General features: G+C 48.4%; 1 protein-coding gene across 3 annotated transcripts in view; it reads right to left on the reverse strand.

Moving 5' to 3' along the window:
* Positions 1–19,585, reverse strand: part of SNX29 (sorting nexin 29) — a 425,148-nt gene that overhangs the window by 26,166 nt on the left and 379,397 nt on the right. For 2 of the 3 annotated variants that reach the window (XM_019715145.2, XM_074322949.1), the window contains one exon: positions 13,105–18,512. The exons of the other annotated variant lie outside the window; for it this stretch is intronic. In XM_019715145.2, coding sequence (XP_019570704.2) covers positions 18,380–18,512 — 133 coding nt within the window. In that variant the 3' untranslated portion in view covers positions 13,105–18,379. Of the gene's footprint in view, positions 1–13,104; positions 18,513–19,585 lie in introns of those variants that run through there. 3 annotated transcript variants of the gene reach the window in all.

Raw genomic sequence — 19,585 nt, forward strand, 5'->3', positions numbered from 1 at the left:
GCTGCCCTGTGATTACACTGGGCCCCGTCTCCCAGCGGCTGGCTGGCCCCTCGTCGGCCCTCGACGTGTAGCAGAGCACACGCATGTTCCACTGATCAGGCTGTGGAGATGGGGTCCTTTTTCTTCCTACCACAGCTTGTTGGGCTTTAGTGTTTGGTCATTATTTTTTATTTTTCAGTTACAGTTGGCATACAATATTACATTAGTGTCGAGTGTACAGCATAGTGGTTAGACATTTATAGAACTTACAAAGGGATCTCCCTGATAAGTCTAGTACCCGTCTGACACCATCCATAGTTATTACAGTATTACTGACTCTGTTCCCCAGGCTGTATTTCACATCCCCGTGACTGTTTTGTAATTGCCAATTTGTATGTCTTAATCCCTACACTGTTTTCACCCATTCCCCCACCCCCACTCTCATCTGGCCACCATCGATCTGTTCTCTGTATCTGAGTTTGTTTCTTGTTTATTTGTTCATTTATGTTGTTTTTTATATTCCACATATAAGTGAAATCATACAGTATTTGTATCTGTCTGACTGACTTATTTCTTTTTTTTTTTAAATTAAATTTATTGGGGTGACAATTGTTAGTAAAATTACATAGATTTCAGGTGTACAATTCTATATTACATCATCTATATCTCACATTATGTATTCACCACCCAGAGTCAGTTCTCCTTCCATCACCATATATTTGATCCCCCTTTACCCTCACCTCCCCCCCCCACCCCCCTTACCCTCTGGTAACCACTAAACTATTGTCCGTGTCTATGAGTTTCTGTTTCTCATTTGTTTGTCTTGTTCTTTTGTTGTTTTTGGTTTATATACCACATATCAGTGAAATCACATGGTTCTCTGCTTTTTCTGTCTGACTTGTTTCGCTCAGCATTACTCTCTCAAGATCCATCCATGTTGTCACAAATGTTCCTATATCATCTTTTCTCACTGCGGAATAGTATTCCATTGTGTATATGTACCACAACTTCTTTATCCATTCATCTATCGAAGGACATTTTGGTTGTTTCCATGTCTTGGCCACCGTAAACAAAGCTGCAATGAACATTGGAGCACACGTGTCTTTATCTCTAAATGTTTTCAGATTTTTGGGTAGATACCCAGGAGAGGGATTGCTGGGTCATATGGCAATTCTATTTATAATTTTTGAGGAACCTCCACACTGCCTTCCATAACGGCTGCACCAGTCTGCATTCCCACCAACAGTGTATGAGGGTTCCTTTTTCTCCACAGCCTCTCCAACATTTGTTACTATTTGTCTTGTTGATGATAGCCATTCTGACTGGGGTGAGGTGATATCTCATTGTGGTTTTGATTTGCATTTCTCTGATGATTAGTGATGTTGAGCATTTTTCATATGTCTATTTGCCATTTGTATGTCCTCTTTGGAGAAATGTCTCTTCAAGTCCTCTGCCCATTTTTCAATTGGGTTGTTTGTTTTTTGTTGTTGAGTTGCATGAGTTCCTTGTATATTCTGGATACTAGCCCCTTATCGGAGGCACTGTTTGCAAAAATCTTCTCCCATTCAGTTGGTGGCCTCTTTATTTTGTCAATGGTTTCTTTTGCTGTGCAGAAGCTTTTAAGTTTCATATAGTCCCATTCGTTTATTTTAGCTTTTACTTCCATTGCCTTTGGAGTCAAGTTCATAAATGCTCTTTGAACCCAAGGTCCATAAGTTTAGTACCTATGTTTTCTTCTATGCAGTTTATTGTGTCAGGTCTTATGCTTAAGTCTTTGATCCATTTTGAATTAACTTTGGTACATGGTGACAAATAGCAGTCCAGTTTCATTCTTTTGCACGTGGCTATCCAATTCTCCCAGCACCATTTATTGAAGAGGCTGTCTTTGCTCCATTGTATGTTTTAGCTTCTTTGTCAAAAATTATCTGTCCATATTTATGTGGTTTTATTTCTGGGTTCTCAATTCTATTCCATTGGTCTATGTGTCTGTTTTTCTGCCAATACCATGCTGTTTTGATTATTGTGGCCCTGTAGTACAAGCCAAAGTCAGGAAGTGTGATACCTCCATTATAGTTCTTTTTCTTAAGATTGCTTTGGCTATTCAGGGTCTTTTGTGGTTCCAAACAAATCTGATGATTTTTGTTCTATTTCTTTAAAATATGCCATTGGGATTTTGATGGGGATTGCATTGAATCTGTATATTGCTTTGGGTAATATGGCCATTTTAACTATGTTGATTCTTCCAATCCATGAGCACGGAATGTCTTTCCATTTCTTTGTGTCTTCTTCAATTTCTTTCAAAAATGTCTTATAGTTTTCAGCATATAGGTCTTTCACATCCTTGGTTAAGTTTATTCCTAGGTATTTTATTCTTTTTGCTGCAATTGCAAAAGGAATTGGTTTTTGTATTTCTTTTTCTGAGATTTCATTGTTAGTATATAGGAAGGCAATGGACTTTTGTGCGTTGATTTTGTAGCCAGCAACTTTACTGTATTCGTTGATTGTTTCTAATAGCTTTTTGGTGGAGTCTTTAGGGTTTTCTATATATAGCATCATGTCATCTGCAAAGAGTGATAATTTAACTTCTTCATTCCCAATTTGGATGCCTTTTATTTCTTTCTCTTGCCTGATTGCTCTGGCAAGGACTTCCAACACTATGTTGAAAAGCAGAGGTGATAGGGGACATCCCTGTCGTGTTCCTGAACGTAGAGCAAAGGGCTTCAGTTTTCTCCATTAATTATGAGATTAGCAGAGGGCTTGTCATATATGGCCTTTATTATGTTAAGGTATTTTCCTTCTATACCCATTTTATTAAGTGTTTTAATCATAAATGGATGTTGTATCTTGTCAAATGCTTTTTCTGCATCAATTGATATAATCATATGATTTTTGTCCTTTATTTTGTTTATGTGATGTATCACATTGATGGATTTGCGATGTTGAACCATCCTTGTGCCCCGGGATGAACCCCACTTGGTCGTGATGAATAATCTTTTTAATGCATTGTTGTATTCGATTTGCTAGAATTTTATTTAGGATTTTTGCATCGGTATTCATTAGAGATATTGGTCTGTAGTTTTCTTTTTTGTGCTGTCCTTACCAGGTTTTGGTATCAGGGTAATGTTGGCCTCATAAAATGAGTTAGGGAGTACTGTCTCTTCTTCAATTTTTGGAAGAGTTTGTGCAGAATTGGTATTAGATCCTCTTTGAAGGTTTGGTAGAATTCACTAGTGAAGCCATCTGGTCCTGGACTTTTGCTTTTGGGAAGGTTTTGGATGACTGATTCAATTTCGTTACTGGTGATCGGTCTGTTTAGATTTTCCAGTTCTTCATGGTTCAGCCTTGGAAGGCTATATGTTTCTAAGAACTTGTCCATTTCTTCTAGGTTGTTGAATTTGGTGGCATATAGTCCTTCATAGTATTCTTGGATGATCCTTTGTATTTCTGTGGTGTCCGTGATAACTTCCCCTTTTACGTTTCTGATTTTGTTAATCAGTGAAACTGACTTATTTCACTTAGCATAATACCCTCTAGGTCTATCCAAGTTGTCACAAATGGTAAGATTTAATTCTCTGTTATAGCTGAAAAATATTCCATTTAATATATGTACCGCCTCTTCTTTAGCCATTTGGCTTTTGATGGACACTTAGGTTGCTTCCATATCTTGGCTATTGTGAATAATGCTGCAGTGAACATATGGGTACATATATCTTTCGAATTAGAGTTTTGGGTTTCTAAGGATAAATACCCAGCAGTGGAATTGCTGGGCCATAAGGTAGCTCTGTTTTTAATCTTTTGAGGAACCTCCGTACTGTTTTCCATAGCGGCTGCACCAGTCTGCATTCCCACCAACAGTGCACGAGGGCTCCCTTTTCTCCACATCCTCGCCGGCACTTGTTTGTTGATTTATTGATGACGGTCATTCTGACTGCTGTGAAGTGATATCTCATTGTGGTTTTAATTTGCTTTTCCCTGATGATTAGTGATGTTGAGCATCTTTTCATATGTCTGTTGGCATCTGTATGTCCTCTTTAAAGAAATGTCTATTCACGTCCTCTGCCCATTTTAAAATCAGATTGTTCGGTTTTTTTAGTGTTGATCTGTATGAGTTTTTTATAGATTTTGGATATTAATCCCTTATCAGATGTATCATGGCAAATATCTTCTATTTGATTGTCTTTTAATTTTGTTGATGGTTTTCTTCACTGTGCAAAATCTTTTTAGTTTGATATAGTCCCATTTGTTTATTTTATCTTTTGTTTCCCTTGCCTGAGGAGATATATCAGAAAAGCATATTACTTAGGAGCTGTGTCAGAGAGTTTACTGCTTATGTTTTCTTCTAGGAGTTTTATGGTTTCAGGTCTTACACTTAAGTCTTTAATCCATTTTGAGTTTAATCTTGTATATGAAGTAAGAAGGTGGTCTAGTTTCATTTTTTTTTTTTTGCATGTATCTGTGCAGTTTTCCCACCACCATTTATTGAGTAGACTGTCTTTACCCCAATGTATATTCTTGCCTCCTTTGTCATAGATTAACTGACCATATAGGTGTGGGTTTGTTTCTGGGCTGTCTATTCTGTTCCATTGATCTATGTGTCTGTTTTGATGACGATAGCCTTGTAGTATAGTTTGATATCAGGTAGCATGAAACCTCCAACTTTGCTCTTCTTAAGTTTACTGTGGCGACTTGGGGTCTTTTGTGGTTCCATAGGAATTTTAGGATTATTTATTCTAAGATGCCATTGGTATTTTGATAGGGATTGCATTGAATCTGTAGATTGCTTTGGGTATATGGACATTTTAACGATGTTAATTCTTCCTATCCATGAGCATGGAATATCCTTCCATTTATTTGTATCTTCTTCAATTTTTTTCTTTAGTGTCTTATAATTTTCTGGGTCTAGGTCTTTGCCTCCTTGGTTAAATTTATTGTTAGGTTTTTGTTTTTTTTTCTGATGCAATTACAAATGGGATTGTATTCTTAATTTCTTTTTCTGATAATTTGTTGGTGTATAAAAATGCAAATGTTTTGAATATTAATTTTGTATCCTGCTACTTTATTGAATTCATTTATCAGTTCTCATAGTTTGTTGGTAGAATCTTTAGGGTTCTCGCTCTATAGTATTATGTCTTCTGCAAATAATGGTAGTTTTACTTCTTCCTTTCCAATTTGGATGGCTTTTGTTTCTTTTTCTTGTCTGCTGTGGCTACAGCTTTAATACTATGTTGAATAAAAGTGGTAGAAGTGGACACCCTTGTTCCTGAGCTTAAGGAAAATGCTTTTAGCTTTTCCCCATTGAGTATGATGTTGGCTGTGGGTTTGTCATATGTGGCCTTTATTATGTTGAGGAATGTTCCCTCTATCCCCACTTTGCAGTGAGTTCTTATCATAAATGGTTGCTGGGTTTTGTCAAGTGCCTTTTCTCCATCTGTTGATATGATCATATGGTTTTTAATCCTTCCTTTTTTTTATGTGGTGTATCGTGTTATTGATTTGTGAATATTGCCCAACTTTGCATTCCCAGAATAAATCCCACTTGACCATGATATATGATCTTTTTAATGTGTTGCTGAATTCGGTTTGCTAATATTCTGTTGACGATTTCTGCATCTATGTTCATCAGGGATATCAGTCTGTCATTTTCGCTCTTTGTCTGGTTTTGTAATCAGGGCAATGGTGGCCTCATACAATGAGCCTGGGAGCCTTCCCTCCTCTTGACTTTTCTGGAATAGTTTGAGAAGGCTAGGTGTTAATTCTTCTTTGAATGGTAAAATTCACCTGTGAACGTGACTGCTGCTTTATATCCTTAGTTACAGGACTTCTGTTCAGCTGGTCGTCAGCAGTGATGGTTGTGTAATTAGTTGTAATCTTGACGTCATGGGAGGAGGTGAGCGGTGTTTACCTTCTCTACCCTCTTGAGCAGAAGTCCAGTCGCCGGTCACGCTGACAAAGAACAGCTTCAGGTCAGTGGCTGGCAAACGCCGGGTAAGAAGAGTTCAGGAGAGAGTGGAGGCGTGGGGTGTGGAGAATGCACAGGAGAAGACAGCTGTACAGGTCGCTCAGGATGGCACAGATGATACTGTGGTAACTGGCGTCACCCAAAAGTCTTCACGCATTAACAGTCACTTGTTCATCATATGTGAACAAGAAACTCACCTATTTAACGTAGGTCCGTGTGGGGGCTCCAGTCACTGGGATTTCCCTGTTGCCCAGGCTGGTGGAGGGTCTCTGTCCACACGAACTTGTGTGGTCACCATGGCAGGGAAGGGCATGCGAACGTGCACCCGCCTTCCAGCCTCCCCCTGGAAAGCCACACCTCAGGGCCTAACGTCCAGGGACGCCTGGAAGGACCAATGAGCAGCACTAATAACTGACACAAAAGGCATGACCTGGACTTCAGCTTTCTTGCACGTCAGTCACTCATTCAACAACTATTGTCGAGCACGTACCGCTGTGGTCGGGTGAGTCCCGGGCCGAGACTGTGCTGCTGAGTAAGGCCGAGTCCTGCCCTCACGCAGCTCGAGGGTCCGGGGTGGGCCCATCACACATGAGCAAACAGCCGCATCATGTGGAATGAAACAACCTGGTGTGGGGCGTGGGGTGCGGTCATGCACAGGGTGGCCAGGGGAGAAGACATTAGGGGTGTTTGAGGGGGAGGATGGAGCCCGCAGCGCAGTGGCCCCCCAGGCGCACGAGGCCAGTGCCGGTCCTGCCAGGCATGGAGTCCGCGTGGGCGGCAGCATTCAGGAGCCACGGTCAGGGGTTGTGTTTCCGCCGAAGCCCCCGGCAGCTGGTAGTGCGTTTGAAGCCCCGGATTGACACGGTCTGATTGTATTTTTAGAACGTTATTTGGTCCAGTGGGGTAACTCAGCAGTAAAAGGGATTGAGTCATTGATATGCAAAACAGCGTAGATGAATCTCAGCGATGAGTCGCAGCAAAAGAAGCCAGCTGTGATAAGTGCCACCCCGCCCATTGGACCTGTGTGATGCCCAGGGACAGGCAAACCAACCTGTGGTGACAGAAATCGGAAAGTGGGCTTTTGGCGAGTCACGGGTGGGAATTAATTAACTGGAAAGGGGTAGGAGGGAACGTTCTGGGAAGACGGAAATAGTGTCTGTCTTGTGTTTTGAGGGGATTACACTAGTCTATGTCACAAACATATATGGCATATACATATATGCACCGATGGGACTTACATGTAATTTATGTAATCGCATATTGTACATATGTGTGTGCGTATATATGTATGTATAAGTGTGTGTGTGTGTGTGTGTGTGTATCGAGGGATACGTGGAGGCCAGCTGCCCTGTGTTGGGGTGCTCCTGGTGAGGGCTGATGGTCCCGTGGGAGAGAATGGTAGGGTAGTGGCAGAAGTACATGGCTTTGGATAGTGTATTAGTTTCTTCCTAAAGAAGCTATAACAAATCACCACAAACTTGGTGGCTTAAAAATAAAATTCTCTCATACTTCTGGAGGCTACAAGTCCCAAGTGGAGGTGTTGGCACAGCCACGCTCCCTCTGAAGGTTTAGGGGCCCCTTCCTGCCCCTTCCGGCTTCTGTGTTACCCTCAGTCCTGGGCTTGTAGCTACACGATTGCAATCTCTGCCCTATCTTCACACGCCTTCCCCTCTGTATGTCCTGTTCTCATAAGGACCCCACTCACTGGGTTTGGGACACCCTAATCCAGTGTGACAGCGTGTTAATTTAATTACACCTGTAAAGACCCTATTTCCAAATAAGCCCACATTCTGAGGTTCAGGCAGACGTGAATTTTAGGGGACACTAACAACCCCGTACAGAGTTTGGAGGCAGAGCAGAAAGGGATTGAATGTAATGGGCAGAGGGTGATGGAAGAAGAGAATGGAGTGTGACTCAAGTGTTAGGATAAACAACTGGGGAGAGGTGCCCTTAACCATGACCCGGGGCAGCTGAAGGCGGTGTGAGTCTAGGGGGGCCTGGGGCTTGTGTGGGGGGCCCGCTGAGTTTGAGATGCTTGTTAGACATTCCCATGGGAGACGGGCTGACTAAATTCTGGTATCACTAGTGTGTAGATGGTGTTCGAAGCAATGGCTAAGGTCCTCTGGGGGGGGTGTCGCTAGAGAAGAGAGAGGCTGGCACCCATCTTCCAGTCTCTAACACGGAGAGGTTTTGAAAGGGAGGAAGAGACAGAGGAGCACCAGCAGCATTTGTGAACCTTCAAATACACAGACACAGAAATGCAAGTTACAGTAACAACAGTAAAAGGAAAAGGTGGCATTTGAAGACATTCAGCTGCACTACAGAGAGAAATCAGGAATGTTTCCCACATGTTCATGTAACTTGACAAAGCAACCTGCTCAAGTTCACCTAATGCATTTCAAGTGGGACAGGAAACCACTTCTGATTTTCAAAGAATGAAAAAGCTGTTCTGTCAGCATCAGAAATTTTCCAGCCTCTGGTTGACCAGGTTCACTTTCTCCTTCCCAGGCAGGTTAGGTACCCACAGAAAGAACTAGAAGAGGCCACTCTGCGTCAGACACAGACTTCCCCTGGCACGGAATATGGAGGCGGGGGGCCTGAGATGCGGGGGGCCTGAGATGCGGGGGTTCCTGAGACGGGGGGGCCCTGAAGTGGGGGGGTGTTTTTGAGCATCGCTCACGGGAGAGCAGGAGGTGAGGGCCAGACGCTGGCAGGACTGAGGACGTGAGTCCCTACAAAGCTGCTCACAGAGATGCTTCTCCAAGGGAGCGGAGCTGGGCCCAGGGCTGACAGCCTCTGACAGTCCTGTTCTCACCACCTTGGTGCCTCCGTCCCCACAGTGACAGGGACCATCAGGATGCTCCAGAGGCAGAAGGTGGCCTCTCTGACCCACCGGCCTACAAGTGACCCAGGTGACAGCGTGTCAGGCCACCCTGGGGATTTACGAAGGCAAAAACCTGCACAAGTAGGACTTCTGCTGGAATCATCACTTGCCTCTTTCCCGGAACCCTGTGACTACAGGGACACAGAGAACACGGGTGAGGAATCCTGTGTCAGGAAAACGTGAGACAAAGGAAACAGAACAGGCGGGCAGGGCGGGCAGACGGGTAACACGGAAGTCAGAGCATTCACAGAGTGACAACGTGAAATGAGAATAAATTCTTTATTTTCTGGAAGAGGCACATCTTAGCTGGGCTGCTCCTTTCCACAATACCTGGGGGAGTGGGTCGGGAGCAAGTGCGAGGCTGGGACACAGCAGCCCCCTTCCCTACCCCCAGCATGTTCTGCTCCCATAACGCCTTGCAGTGCTGTGTGGCCTTGGGCACATTCCAACACCTCTCTGGGCCTCGGTTTCCTCCTGGGGTTGCTGTGAGGCTCATGGGAGATAAAGGCTGTGAAGGGCTTAGCCCAGTGCCTGGCATACAGCAGGTGCTCAATAAATCAGAATAATCATCCCTAGCAATAGAGGGGGTCCCAAAATAACAGTCCCTGGGCCCCTGCCTGCCACTGTGGACACTTGTAAGTTTTTGAGGAACCTCCATACTGTTTTCTGTAGCGGCTGTGCGTACAATTTACCTTCCCACCAACAGGCGAGGTTTCCAATTTTCAGTTTTCCCACATCCTCACCACGCTTCTTATTTATTTTTGATAGTAGCAGTCCTGGTGGGTAAGAGATGGTATCTCATTACAGTTTTGATTTGCGTTTCCCTCATGATTACTGATGCTGAGCAGCTTCTCATGTGCTTTTGGTCATTTGTCTGTTATGTCTTCTTAGCTGAAATGCCTGTTCAAGTGCGTTGCCCATTTGTGAATGGGTTGTTGGGGATTCTTGTTGTTGAGTTTTAGGAGTTGTCTGTGTGCTGGATATTAATCCCTTATCAGATACGTGATTTGTACGTATTTTCTCCCATTCTGTGGGTTGGTCTTTTACTCTGTTGGTACTGTCTTTGCACAAAATTTAAAAATTTTCACAAGTCCAATTTGTCTTTTTTGTTGTTGTTGCCTGTCTTTGGTGTCATATCCAAATAATAATAATAATAATAATAATAATTAATAATTGCCAAATTCAATGGAGTGAAGTTTTACCCTATGTTTTCGTCTAAGAGTTTTATCGTTTTAGGTCTTACATTGAGGTCTTTGATTCATTTTGAGATAATTTTTGGAGATGGTGTGAAGTAAGGATTCAACTTCCTTCTTTTAATGTGGATAATCAGTTTAGGGTTTGTTTCTAGGTTCTCCATTCCATTTGTATATCCGTTTTTATGCCATCGCCACACTTTTGATTAGTGGAGCTTCGTTACACGTTTTAAAACCAGGAAATATGAGTCCCCTTTGTTCTTTTTCAAGATTGTTTTAGCTACTTGAGGTCCCTTGAGCTTTCACATGAATTTTAAGATGGGATTTTTTTCTATTTCTGAAAGCACATCATGGGGATTTTGAAAGGGATGGCATTGAATCTGGATTGCTTTGGATAATATTGACATCTTTACAATATCAAGGCTTCCAATCCATGAACATGGTGTGTTTCTTTCATTTATTTATGTTTTCATGTCTTCTCTAATTTCTTTCAGCCACGTTTTGTAGTTAATTGTACAAGTCTTTCACCTCTGGTCAAGTCATTTATGAAGGTTTTTTTTGTTTGTTTGTTTTTTGGTTTTTTTTGATGGTTTGTAAGTAGAATTTTTTTTCATATATGGCTTTTATTATGCTGAGGTAAATTCCTTCCATTCCTGGTTTATGGAGTGTTTTTTATCATAAAAGTGTGTTGAATTTTCTTCATTTCATTTTTTTAAGATTCCCATCCTCCCACTCCCTTCCCCTTTGGCACCCATCAGCTATTCTCTATATCTGTGGATCTGTCTGTTTGTTTTTTCACTTATTTAGATTCCACACATAAGTGAAATCATATGATATTTGTCTCTCTCTGTCTGACACATTTCACTCAGCACAGCACCCTCTAGGTCCATCCATGTTGTCACAAATGGCAAGATTTCATTCTTTTTTGTGGCTGAATAATATTCTATTGGAGGTATGACTGTGTCTTGATTCTTTCATCTATCGATGGACATTGTTTTCTTTGTGATTTACTGTGAGGATTACATTTAACATCCTCAAGTTATTTTGAAGAATAATTTGAATTGGTATCAGCTCAACTTGGGTGACACACAGCTCGGTAACTCTGCTGTTCTATAGCTGCATCCCCACCCCTTTGGGACGTGGATGTTACGTCTTTATGCATTGTGTGCACCAAAACAAACGAATAATTCTTTTAACTGCTTTAATCTCTTGTATCTGTAGACAACAAAGTGTGGAGTTACAAACCGATAATACTGGCTTGTAGACTAGCTTGTTTGTTGGTCTTGACTCGAGGGGCAGGCGCCTGAGAGAGTCTGGAAGGAGTGGGGACCATCCTGGCCACGGAACCGGTGCTGGGAGAGAGGTGGCTTGGTGGGAAAGGAGGACAGAGTTGTTGTTTAAGTGACAGATTAGAGGTCATGCAGAATTTGAAGAGTTGTTGCTGTGGGGACACTAGAGTTAACACATTGGCAGGACAGGAGTGGGTCAGAGCAGAAACTCTGAAGCCAAGATTTCAGAGGTGGGACAGTTGTGCTGCCCTGGCCTGGAAGAGGCACGTGCCATGGGGGGAAGCCTCTGGAGGGGGGGAGCTCAGAGAAGTGAGACGCGGGGTGTCAGCTGGAGCGGGGTGCTAACCCGCAGTGAGTGAGAAGCAGCTCAGAGGTCGACAGATGAGCCCAAGCCTCAGAGAGAGGGGGTGACAGGCAGATGGCATGAGCTTCAAAGGAACCAATGTTTTTAAGGAAGCAACGTGGTTTAAAATTGGGAAATCGAGAGTCAGGAATGTGGATTGAAGGAGAAACAAAATGACAGCCCATACATGGGAGAGCTCCAGGGAGTCCCGTCCTTGGGAGGGTGAGCTGTGTGGGGAGGTGGCCAGGAAGCTGAGATACTTCATGGAGGAGAGGGGAGGACGTCAGGGAGGAAACCGGGGAGGGGAGATTGGGGTGGGCTGTGGCCAAGACAATTGGGGTGTTCCACATGGAAGCTGTCCCCCCGGTTTCTCCTGGGAGCTGGGGACCTCGGGCCAGCACTCCATCGTGCTTAGTTTCCTCATCTGTTCCAATACAGACTAAAGCATCTGCCTCGCTGCGTTGGCCTAAGTGTTGGGTGAGCTGGGGGCTGCAGGGTGGGGTCCAGAGCCATCCACGTGCCCTCAAACACGTGTTTGTCCTACGCCCATTTTCCCAGCCCAGTCGTAGCCTTCCCACAGCACGGGGCCCAGCGGGCTGCATGACACCCTTTGTGGGCCCTGGTCAAAATCTCCCAGCTTTTGGTGGTGTGAGTTACATACACTCATGCCGGGCGCTTATACTCCTGAGAACTTTTTCTTCCCAGTTACCATATCAGGTTAAAAAGGTGAAGCTCCTTGCTGTACGGTATGAATTTTTATTGGGGGGCAGGGGTGGGATAGCATTTCATCCAGCAGGTGGCGGCTTAAATGTCACTTCTGCCGAGCGCACTCCTTGGCCTAGTCCCGGTTCTCAGCTGGGGACCACCCTCATTCAGGTGACATGTGGCCGTCTCTGGAGACATTTCTGGTTGTCACAACTGAACGCATTCTGCTGGCACCTAGTGGGTGGAGGCCCGGGATGCTGTGACCAGCCTGCCGTGCCCTGGACACCCCGCGACCTAGGTGTCCACCCCAAGTGTGAGCAGTGCCGGCCCGTTATTCTCTCTCCACCCCACGCTCTCCTCCGCGGCGCTTACTGCCGTCTGTACTAGGCTGGACGGCCGACGAGGTCCTTTCACTGTCCATCTGCCTGGTTGTAAGACCAGGACAGTGGGGTCTTCCGTCTTGTTCCCCACATGTACACAGTAGGTGCCCAGTAACTGTGTTTTTGAGTGATGGCCTAGGAACCTGTGATGAGGGCTTTTCCCGTATGGAAGTTTGATCATGCATGTCCAGTTTATACAGATCACCTCATGAGGCAAAATGGGATTTGGCTCCGCTACAAATGCTGTTGTCCGGGCTGTTGTGTGAGGTGGTGAGCGGCCTTGGTGGACGTGTTTGTAACATGGGCATTGAAGGTTCACCTACAGCCCACCTGCTGGAAAATAACTGAGACAAAGAAACAGCATACACCGAGTCATGTATAAAATGTCACCGTTTTTATTTTGTCCTTGTAAAGAGGTGTATGTCAACCAGATTGTAACAAAATTACCACAGCTTATTCCAAAAGAAAATTGTAATACAAGAGGTTTTAGAAAATTAAACACATTTGTTTAGAAATTCTCTCATGTAAACCTTAACCTAAGAGGGTAGATAACACGACACGGTTCCGAGCGAATCCACAGCTGTCCAGGCTTCACTTACAGACGCAGCAGACCGGCCTCTAGGTGTCGCCTTAGCACCCCTGACAGACACTCACTGGGACCCAGTTGTGGGGCCCTTGGCTCATGCATTCAAAAGACCCCCTCCCAGCAGCAGGGACGGTGAAGCTAAGGCTGCAGAGGCACGTTCTTTCCGGGATGAACCCTCGATAATAAAAAATCCTCATCAACACCCCCTCACGTCTAGACACGCATGTTCTCTGGACTCATGTCTGGAGTCACCCATGAGCAACTCTGGGTGCAAACGTACAATCCACCATCATGTACCCTTCCATGTCCTCAGCCCCAGTTTTTGCAAGGGGCACCCCCTGAATGGTGAACACTGATAGGGAGAGAACCGTCAACGGTGAAAGAGTGGCATCTCCCCTGGCAGTTCACGATGGCAGGAGCAGACCTGAGCAGACCCACGGGGACGGTGGCAGCCTGGGCAGGTCAGCTAGTGGTTGTCCAGTTACGATGGGAAAACATTCATGCGCCAGAAAGAACTGGACCCCAAAACACTAACGAATCCCATATGTCCTACTGGTGGGATGCTCGTCCATACTGTAGGCTCAACTGTCTTTTAGAGAAATCCAATTTCTTTCTGAAGAAACTGATTAGGGAGGTAAGGAAACCCATTTAATGTGGTCGTTAGGGTTTAGCGACAAAAGTGAGGCCTCTGTGGCAGCACAGAGCTACCCAAGCCAGGCCCTTACGTTGGCAAAGGCTCATGGCGGAAAGGCTGAGACGTCCGCGTCGCACTGGTTGGTGACCGTGGGGTGCGCAGACGGCGGGTTTGCTTGGAGCACGGAGCTCGTCTGTGCTCCACCCTCCTTCCCAGTGACCCAGTAGCCGAAGTTCTGTTTTAGAAACATAATCAAGACCACATGTTCCAGAAGCATGAAAACGAACTTTTTGGCATGGAAATGTTAGATAAAATATACAGTACAAAATTAACACAGAAGCCAATCTGCAGCACATATTTCATGTGAGCTTTAATGAAACAATGCACAATATTTTGAAAAAGGATCATTGCAAAAGGCCTTGCTCGGGAAGTAGGCACTGCCTGCAGGAAGCCCCTCTGCCTGCCGAGTGCAGCCGCAGGCTACGGAGATGGCCCAGCGCGTGTGAAACACCAAGGAGAGGTTAAGACAGATATGGCCTCGGTGGCTGAAGCTGAGCATGAGATGTGCCCCGTCCAGATGCCTTTCAGCCAGGCTGATGGGCAGCTGGGCCCTCGCCAGGGCTTTCCCAGGCAGGCCCGGGCATGCCCATCCCCTGCTGAGGCCTGAAAAGCCAGCCTGTTCTTTGCCATCAGGTACAGGGCAGCTGAGACAGTATGACGCGAGCGCCTCGCCATGATGGGCACTGGTGCTGGGCAGGGGGCAGGCTGCAGGATGGCAGAAGGATTCTGCAGGGGACTGATTAGGAGGGTGCCTGCTGAGACCCCAGAGGACAGGGCCTGGCCTCCACGTGAGGGGCCGGCTGGCATCTCTGGGCTGTCACCCCCATGTGAAGGTGAGTGGGTGGGGTGGGGGCCGAGGCCTGCAACCCTGTGACCTGGTCCTCAGGTGGGCAGATTGTCCCATGTGATACCAAGAGGAAAAGCAGGGCACTGGCTGGCCTGGCCACAGCGCTGGCTCTGGGTCTGGGAGACAAGCAGCGTCTGGTCCACGGGCTGGCTGCTGGGCTTCACTCCTGGCTCCTGACTGCGCCCCAGATCTGGGCATCCATTCTCGCTGCCTCTCAGCATTAGCTGTGCGGTCCTGTGGATGTAAACAGCTCCGAGGGCCTCTGTTTTGCTACAGGCACAACACACAACCACCTGCCACGCCTGTAAAACTGCAGTGGCTCTCAAAGAACTCAATGAGCTCGGAGCCGCGTGCGGCCATCAGACCTTGTCCACAAGCCCCGGCCCACGGCCCTCGCTTTCACTGTTGGTGCCTTGCTGGGTCTCACTGGGTGGTATCGTCTTTGTGACTCAATCAGGTGACCCCTTTGGTAACCAGGGAGCCCTGGGACATGCCTGGCTGTTGGCGACCACCCTGGCATTGCGGTCTGTGAAAGCCACCTCCTCCCCCAGGGCCGGACTGGACAAATGCGGGCTGTTCTAACCTCGGCTCAGCTCTCTGAGGTTGCGTGTCAGTAACGCGAGCAGACGAGCCGGTGAATGGATTGAGAGCTGGAGCCAGCTGTGCCCAGCCGCGCTGGTGACCTGACTGCAGGACAGCTGGCTGACAAGGCCCGCTCCTGGGTCAGGAGTTGCTCTGGGCTGGGGGTGCCCCAGCTGTGGACTCCCTTCCGGGGAGCTCTGGCTTCCTCTTAAGGAGAGACACCTCTGCCAGCCCCACTCCTCCTGGGTTTCTTTCATCTGGGGGAAGGAAGGAAGAAGCAGACGAGACGATGGCAGAGACAGAGATTGCTGATGGCTGCCCTGCTCTTGCTAAAGCAGCCTGAGAGCAGACAGCCTGCCTTAGGTGACAGGACCTAGAAGGGAGCTTTCTGCCCAGTCCTGGTGTCCTCAAGGTCAAGGTCCTCTAGAGACAGGCAGCCCCCTTTGGCTTCCCTCTGAATGCGGAGGCTTCGTCTCTTCGCTGCCAAGTTTGGAGGCAACAAAGACCCTCCTAACTGGATCAGGACATAGAAGCAACTTCAACTGGTCCTTTCTGCAGGGCCGTCTTTCCCCGAAGGTCACAGGGGCTGCGTGCGTCCTCCAAGGGAGGAACAGCCTGCACTCTGAATTGGATCTGGGTCGAAGGGCATTGAGCGTCCTAAGGGGGTGGCATTTAGTTCCACAGCTCTCAGCCGGGACCTCACTGGCCTGGGTGCTTTGTCTCCTTTCTCCAGGAGCTGGGGCGTCCTCCCTTCAACGTCGGCCCCCCCACACTGCAGAGCAGGGCCAGGCATACTTGGGGCAGCTGGATAGAGTAAATCATTGCGGAACATTCTATGTGATTCCAAAGTTAAGGCTTTGACGAGGTGCTGTGATGAGCTAAGATCAGGGGCAGTCTGCATGTTGAAGACGATTCCAGGGTTTCTGCATGACCACAAGGAAGGGGTGCCAGGAGCCAGCAGCCCGATGGGGCCTGTGTGGCCCCAGGAGTCTGCTTCTAGAATCCACACTTTGAGAGAGCAGGGCATAGTTTCCATGATTAATTTTTAAGAAATGTGGGGGCAGGGTTTCTCCTTTTAAATACAGGCTGAGTGGGACTTGTTCCTCCCAGCTTAGCATCCGTCCTGTCATAGGCCTGGGGGCCTTTTTTGTTTTGTGTCACTTGGATTTTAGCTTCCAGTGCAGAATGGCAAAGCAGCTTCCTGGAGCGGTGGCTGCAGACCAGGCCGATTGGCACTCAGAGGTGTGTCAGGTCAGGTGCCAGAAAGGCTGGCTGATCAGAACTCTGGGCCCCGGGTGGGGTGTGGGGGGGGTGGCATCAGAGGTGGGTGTTTCCATTCTGTATCGAACACAAACGGAAACGGGGCTTCTGGGGGGCAGGCCCCACTGTGCAGACCGGCATTTCTGGATCAGCTGTCTAGCTGGGAGCCTGGCCCTCCTTCAGAGGGGCCGGGGGGAGTTAGGCAAACGTGGGGGGCAGGACTGGGGCAGCTTGGGCATGGGGACAGTCCAATGACGTCTCCCCGAGGAGGGCCGTTCCGCGAGTCCCAGGGACAGTCCGTGGTTAGGCTTCCACTGCCCATGTCTCAGGGACGATCACGTCGTCACCACATTCCCTACGTGTCGTCTTCCTCAGGTCACTTATCTGCGTATAGTCCATCTGACAACCTAATTTTGTAATCTTTCCCCCCAAAATGCAGACTCTTCCTAAGTGTACTCAGCGGCTGAGGATGGCTCTTGCCCGGGGGGCAGGAGGGGGGCAGTTCCATGGTTCTGGCTGTTAAAACTGGTGGGGCCATGCTGGTCCTGGGAGGCGCCTGACCGGGGCTGTTGGAGGCAAAGCCTGGGTGACCGCCGTGCCCTCGTCTTTCTCCCATTTGCACCTGTCAGCAGGGTCCTGGCTCCCGCTGAGAGCATGTTGGGGGCAGAGGGTGCACGGCGAACCCTGTCTTCCAGGGACAGTCACGGTTTGTCCAGAGAGGACACAGTCCAGGCTCACTGAGCCACCTGAGGCCCATGGTGCCGGAGGAGGTCTGGAAGCCGAGGGCCGGCAGAATCGTCCGCAGCAGTTACAGCGGAGTCTCTCTCATGACCTTGGGGCCTCGGGCTTGTGAGGCCAAGGCCATCGATTTCTGGACAGCTCAGGGCTCTCTGACATGCGGTCACCAGGTCGCTGCTGACAGCTGGCCTGGGTGGGTGAGGACCCCCAAGCCTGACAAAGGTGCATGGGGGCCCAGGGGGCCTCAGGCTTCCTGCATGGGCTGGTCCTTCCAGAAGCCAGTTGTGGGGAGGTGGGGCAGGGGTGTGCTCCAAGGACCACAGTGCAGTGTCACTTACTGGCTCCTTCCCGTGAAGGCCGTGGACTGTCTCCCTGGAGCATGACACCACGGAGCTCCTGCTGGCCGTGGTGGCGATGACCACGGGTGGGAAATAAAAGGGAAAGGAGCCAGGCCCCCGCCCCAGCCCGCCCCACGTGGCCGTAAGTTGTAGCAGGCAATAACATTAAAAAGAGTAACAGTCATTCTAATTCCCACGTGGGAAAGAGTCAAGAGGTGGTTTCTGAGTGAACCATCTGACCAAGAGAAACACTGGAGTCGCGCAGCTCCACCGGGGCTCCCAGCCCGGCCTGGTGCCCACCCTCCTGCTGACCCTGGGCTGCAGGAAGGGGATGAATGACCCTTGCCGCTCAGGGCAGAGCCTGGGAGGGCAGTGCCCACGTGTCCAAGTCTGTCCAGCGAGGAGCTGCCTTGCTCTCTGACCAGTTTAATCGGGGTGTCATGTGACCGGCGGGGAAGGGGTGTTCGCTGGGGTTCACCAGCTGGATGTGGTTGACACTCCGAGGTGTAAGGAGCCAGCTGCCATGGCCAGACTGGATGCAGAGTGGCCGGGAGAGGCAGCTGGCGCAGCTCGTAGGGCCCGAGTCTGGGGTTCCATCGAGGTCAGAGGTCGCCGCTCTGGGGCTCCACGTTGCGCGCCGTCTCCCTGGGGTGACTGCGGGACAGCTTGGGGAAGCGGGCAGCCACTTTGGGGCGGCTGTTTTTGTTCAGTGGCTCTCCAGGAGGGGTAATGTCCCTGCAAGACAGAGCAGGGGAGAATCTGGTTAAGTCGGGGTTCCAAAGGCAAACACTGCAGGTGGACAGCGAGCCGGGTGGGAGAATGGCCAGGTGGTCAGAGGGAACAGGTGCTGCCCAGAGTATGACGTGGAGGAATGGGAAATCCATAGTTACGTACACGTTCTGCGTTCTGTCTGTCGAAAGCACCCAAGCTTAGCTGTGGGTTCAAGCTAGCTTGTGGGGCCACCACTTCCAGACCCCATTTTAAGGCTGTGAAGGTACTAGTCATGGCTTTCTCCCCAGCCCTCACCCCCATTTTCATTGATCTTCCAGCAAAGGCACCTTTCAAAGAAAATAAGATGCTTTGGAGAACACTGCATATAAAGTCGTAAAGTGTGGGTAGAACAAACCCAGGACGGGGCTTCTTGTGGAATTCATCCTGAGAATAACCAGGCGGGTGCCGAGGTCCGATTCTAAGGGCATTTATCCAAGTGCGTGCAAAAGAGCCAGAAACGGGGACCAGCTGATGAGTCCAACACAGGGTCACGAGCCGGGTATAAAACCTTCAGTGGCAACAGGAAGCCACTGAAGAGAACGAAGTAGGTAAAGTCATGTGATGAGAACACAGGGTGAGACAAAGCAGGGAGGGTGCAACCTTGCCACGTGGAGGAAAACGCTAACGGATATGCTCGTTCATTCCTTCATCCCGTGGAGCTTTCCTGAACACACACGTGGCCAAGCGCTGGGGACAAAAGTGACCATAACAGTTTCCTAGGCCCCGTGGAGCTCACGGCGGGATGAGTGGGAGTGACAGTGTCATTTATTATAAAAGTTTAAGGTCACCAATGTCCCCAGGACGTCTCTGAGAGGCCAGCCTGAGGCTGCTGCTCGAAGGAGGGCAGGAAGTGCCCTGGAGAGGGCTGTGTGGCTGAGGGCACGGCTGGGAGAGGCCCGTGGAGCAGCACCGAGGCAGGGGACTCCCCAGGCTGGTGGCATGTGACGTGGCCACTGCCTGCTGGGTGGACAGTGGACTGGAGGGGCCAGTGCTCTGGGCCCAGGGAGCAGGCGCAGAAGCCGCTGTGAATGCAGACG

The sequence above is a fragment of the Rhinolophus sinicus genome, linkage group LG18 (genome assembly GCF_036562045.2).
Source record: "Rhinolophus sinicus isolate RSC01 linkage group LG18, ASM3656204v1, whole genome shotgun sequence".
NCBI lineage: Eukaryota > Metazoa > Chordata > Mammalia > Chiroptera > Rhinolophidae > Rhinolophus > Rhinolophus sinicus.